Source organism: Leiobunum rupestre, chromosome 7 (genome assembly GCF_980474605.1).
Source record: "Leiobunum rupestre chromosome 7, qqLeiRupe1.1.hap1, whole genome shotgun sequence".
In the NCBI taxonomy this organism is placed as follows: domain Eukaryota; kingdom Metazoa; phylum Arthropoda; class Arachnida; order Opiliones; family Sclerosomatidae; genus Leiobunum; species Leiobunum rupestre.
Genome location: NC_143390.1, coordinates 49,831,147 through 49,835,991, shown reverse-complemented (window position 1 = coordinate 49,835,991; position 4,845 = coordinate 49,831,147). Strand labels below are relative to the sequence as shown.

Genomic DNA, 4,845 nt, shown 5'->3' with positions numbered 1-4,845 from the left:
TGGGCAAACCAATATAAAAGCTGTTGAGGCCATGTGATTTCCTATAGTTAGATATATAAAATAACATCCTAAGTTGAAGGATTAAAACTTGGGCGTCACCCACCCTCAGTTTACGCGGGTGGACAAAGCAATACAAAATCTGTTGAGGCCATGTGATTTCCTATCGTTTGATATATAATTTACCATCCTATGATAAAGAGGGGCCACCGCCCACCCTCAGGATACCAGGGTGGGCAAACCAATACAAAAGCTGTTGAGGCCATGTGATTTCCTATCGTTAGATAGACGGAAAGTATCACAGGTGAAATAGGTAAGCAAAACACGACGAACATAATTCTTTTAAATTAATTATTGAAATTAGTGGAAATATGATTAAAAGAAATTCTTAAACTCGGATTCAAATATCTTTATTTTAGGAAATTTATATCAAACATTTGGGTAGTTTAGGCACCAAAAGTCATGTAAATTCGGATATTTTTAAAAAAAAGTACCCATTAATGTAATTTTGCAGAACAGAAATTTATAGAATATGTCATTCTCGAATTTTATATTATCTCGGTGATTAAATTGGTATTTTCTTAGAGCATATATTTAACATAGATTATTAACAACTGCATGAATCATATTATTGCAAGAATGTATTAATGTACTAAGAATATGGCAAGACGGAGATTCTGTCACCATGGTCGCATACTTTGCAGCTTAAGGGCCTGTTGCAAAAGCCCTAGCCAAAGTGCTAGCCCATTGAATTTAACATGTGTGATTCTAGCAAAGCAGACTTTTGCAACAGGCCCTAAGTTTGACTGCTTTGGATTTTTTGGTCTCACTCTTTCATGTAGACGCGAGCGTAGACGATTCCAATCTTTTACTTTTATTGTTCTATCGAATGATAACAACTTTTTCTTCCGGTCACTCTCCCGTTAAGGGGGTTGGTCGGAGGGCGCAGAAATTAACGTCACTGCGTGTGCGTCAAAGAGTTCTATCGAATGAGACCAACTTGTTTTATTCGGTCACTCTCCCTTTAAGGGGGTTGGTCGGAGGGAGCGGAAATTAACGGCACTGCGTGCGCGTCAAAGAGTTCTATTGAATGATATCAACTTGTTTTTTTCGGCACGCGTGAGGTGGCGGAAAATCTCGGGACCAGCTATACAAACTATAAAGGTGTTCAAGGCTAAAAGTGCAAGCATGAAATTCGAAGAGAACGGCGTGGCTTACTTGATAAAGGCGTCGGTTTTGGAAACTACGCGGTCAGAAATCTGAGTTCGAATCTCGGTGTCGCCAATAATATAAATTATTTTTAAATAAATTATTTTTCGCAGCTCCATCTACCGTGTCGTCGCTTTCCACGACAAACAAACAAACAAACACTTAACGACATTCCGTCCATAGCAATAGTCCCACTTCGAAAAGTACGTCCAAACAAATAATATGCAAAATTTTTTATCATTATTATTGTCAAATTTCGTAATTTAACAGCTTCTAAAAGATATTGCTATAAAAAATCGATACCTAAAACTTTTAAGCCCTTTTTAATTTCATAAGCCATTATCAAACGTATTCTGCAGAAAACCCTTATCATGCACCCAAACATACAGATGAAGTTAGCAACGTTAGATTTCGAAGAAATATCCGATCACAGAAATAGAGAAAATCGTTAACTTTTTTATTATTTAATAGGTAATTTAGACGAAATATCGATACTGATATATTAACAAATTAAAGGCATCAGTAGTTTGCGACAACCTAACCATTACTCATTGCCCAATCAGTGATTGACTACAGCGATTTCACAGTGATTATATAAAGTTAATTCAAAATAATATAGAAAATTGACATAAATATTACAGTTATTACAAGAAACATATAAATGATTAAGATGCAATTACTTAACAATAGCCGTAACCTATTAAGCCATATCGTACACTGTTTACGGCTTGTTTATTTCTACATTTAAAATAATTTAAAATTTAAATACAATCTTTCCAAATTTTCAACATCTCAGTTCCGTTCAATTTCGACTCTATTTTCTCATTCATCTTCCGATTCTGTTGTTCATTCAACGTATTTCTCCAACCCCCGGCGACACCTTTTCGCACGAGACTGATGCCCACCGTACGGGTCCCGCGATTCCTCAAGTAATTGTACACGTGCACGTAGCCTCTGGGTATTGGTAAGCTTTCAAGAGAAACTTTGGGATCTAATCCCAGTTGCATTAATTCTTCATTTTGTTTATTGAATACATCTCGCATGTACTCGAAACCGCTATACTTGATAATGTTCGCCATAATAATTGGATCCCTGGTGACGTCGAGATGTTGTGGTCCCATAAACTCGGCTATTTTCGAAATGGTGGACTTGATGTCTTTTTTCATTTCTTCGTAATAGAGAAAGAGCACGTTGGGATCGTTTCGATGCTCGTACCAAGACAAGACGTGCTCGAAAAAGTCACCGTAATCCACGGCGCCATCCAGAAACAGTTCGAAATAGTCGTCGAACTTTCCCCCAACGTAGTCGTACAGTTCCGTCGCAGTGTGGTGGTAATAAGAGACAACGCAATCTTTGGGATTTCTCACCACGACGATGTACTTGGCTTCGGGAGAGTACGGTGCCATATTGAAAGGCAGGTGAATTTTGATTAATTGAGGGTCCTTTATTTGGTCTATCTTGTCCAAACCAGCCATGTCAATGTGAGGACATTCGTTGTAGAACTCACAGGCGTTAGCCGGTGGAACTCCTTTCTTGACGATAAGGAGCAAAATTTGCTGGGTCCAATTCGTCCCGCTCTTAGGATACGTCGCCAGGAATATATTTCCAGGTCTTGGTTTGAAATCGAGAGCGCTCTTCCAAGCTTCTTCCGAGAAACAGCCGGGTACGCAGAAACCGTCTATTTTCTTGTAATCGGGCAGCGGTTTTCTTTCCATTTTCGACATAGGACGTTACCCAAATGAAAGCGATTACGAGACAATAAATCTTTATACGCCGTTCGATTATTTTCGAAGGTTACGGATTAGCAGAGATAAAACCGGCCATTATTATAATCTTAGTTGCAATAAAAAACCTTGTGATATTTATTTTTGAAAACTAGTATCTTGTTCGTTTGTAGCGAAGCTTATCACATCTTGTTTCTAAGCATTTCAATTTGAATTATTTTAAAATTTATTAAGTTTTAATCCATTTTTAAATATAAACTCCCTAAAGTATAATTAAACACCTAATGTTTAATATTTGAAATATAAAGCCTTTAAAGGTGGTCAAAACATGTAAGTACACTTATACTAGTTATTAGTTCCAAGTCGAAATACGTTTCGAACGGGACTATTACTCTTATCAAAATAAAGTAGTAGTATTTGAGGTTTTTACACACAATCCTAAGGATTTGTGTGTATTAGTCTCACGTACAGCGTAGCCGTTGCCGATGCCGATGCCGATGCCGCCGATGCCGCCGTGTCGCCGTGTCGCGCATACCTCTTCAACGGTTAGGGCTAGAAGAGTCAATGATATCTCGTTCGAATGTACAGACATCGCCATTGATAGCCTTTCATAAAGTTTTCAAATCGGAGCCCAAGAAGTTGGGCATTTGCCCAATTTACTATTTACGGTGATTTCGCTTTATGTGGTAGATATTTTGTTTAAAATTAAGTCCGATAACGTTAAAAAACATTATTGGATAGGTTAGGATTCCGCTGACCTACAACTTCGGTTATATCAGTAAATAATAAATTTAAGTATAGTTTTCTGGGTAATTTACGGGACCCCAATTTTCGGGGTTTTATATTATCGCCTAAAAATCTACATATTTAAGTCCGATTTTCATGCGAGTTATATTTTTGAATAGCTGTGGTTTACATTTAACCTAGAATTTCAAATACGTTCCTTAAATTTAATTCTAAGTAAGGTTTTTTGGGCAGCGTATACGAACCCCCGCAATTTCCAACATTGTAAATCCGCGTGTTTATAGAGGTCTACGCGCCCGTTTCCTTCTGTCGTTTTTCAAGGCCGTTCAGAGTGGGCCGCGCTTTCAACGTATGAGCAGAAGTAACAATTAAGTAGGACACTGATCGGCCTAGTCTTCGGCGTATGACCAGAAGTAACAAATAAATGGGATCAGAAGTTACTAATAAGTGTGATCAGAAGTAACTAATAAGTTACTAGAAGAAATAAGTGTGACACTCAACGGCTGACTAGTAGTAACAAATAAGTGTGATCAGAAGTAAAAAATAAAAGTGACACTGATCGAAGGAATCTTCGATGCTTTCAAAGTATGACTAGAAGTAACAAATAAGTGTAAATATGTATATATGTGTGACCGTGGAAATATTTTAGTTGCGATACCGGCGTTGCAGGTTGCTGTGAATAGCTCAAACAAACTTAACACATTAGAAGGATTGTGTGTATTCTGACCGTCGTACGTCTTGTTATCTCTCCGAGAAGCTTATGTTCCCTAGGAGAGGTTTGACAAACACCGTGTCTGTGTGTCTGTCTGGCTACGGAAACGCGTTTGCAGTATCGGGGCGAAGTGTGGGTGTTATGTATGTACGGGTCTCTTAGGGGTACGGTAAACGACTAAGCATCCAAATGGCAGGGCTTCCACCAAATATTCGTGGTGTAGGTATTATAATCAATATGCGAAGGCATCGGGTGGGATTTGAACCCGGGCCTTCCTGCTTGGCAGGCAAGTGTTCTGCCATATAACAACCGGCACATTCTGCGATGGAACGATATTTAAAAAAACAGCTTTGTCAAGAGTCGTTTTTAATTCACGCTTTTATAAACGTATTGACGTCAATTCATTCTTTAATATATTTAATATTTATAAATTAAATTAAAATTAATTATTTATTTTAA

At 37.9% G+C, this 4,845-nt stretch overlaps 1 protein-coding gene across 1 annotated transcript; it reads right to left on the bottom strand.

Moving 5' to 3' along the window:
* Nucleotides 1-1,654: 1,654 nt before the first annotated feature.
* LOC149936652 (sulfotransferase 1C2A-like) lies at nt 1,655-2,955 on the bottom strand. Its single transcript, XM_090152941.1, has one exon. The coding sequence runs from the start codon at nt 2,928-2,930 to the stop codon at nt 1,968-1,970; it is 963 nt and encodes a 320-aa protein (XP_090009067.1). The 5' UTR covers nt 2,931-2,955; the 3' UTR covers nt 1,655-1,967.
* Between the last annotated feature and the right edge of the window lie 1,890 nt (nt 2,956-4,845).

What these genes read in the sequence shown, in the direction of transcription:
- LOC149936652 (XM_090152941.1), bottom strand. Translation starts at nt 2,930, where the DNA reads ATGTCGAAAATGGAAAGAAAACCGCTGCCCGATTACAAGAAAATAGAC.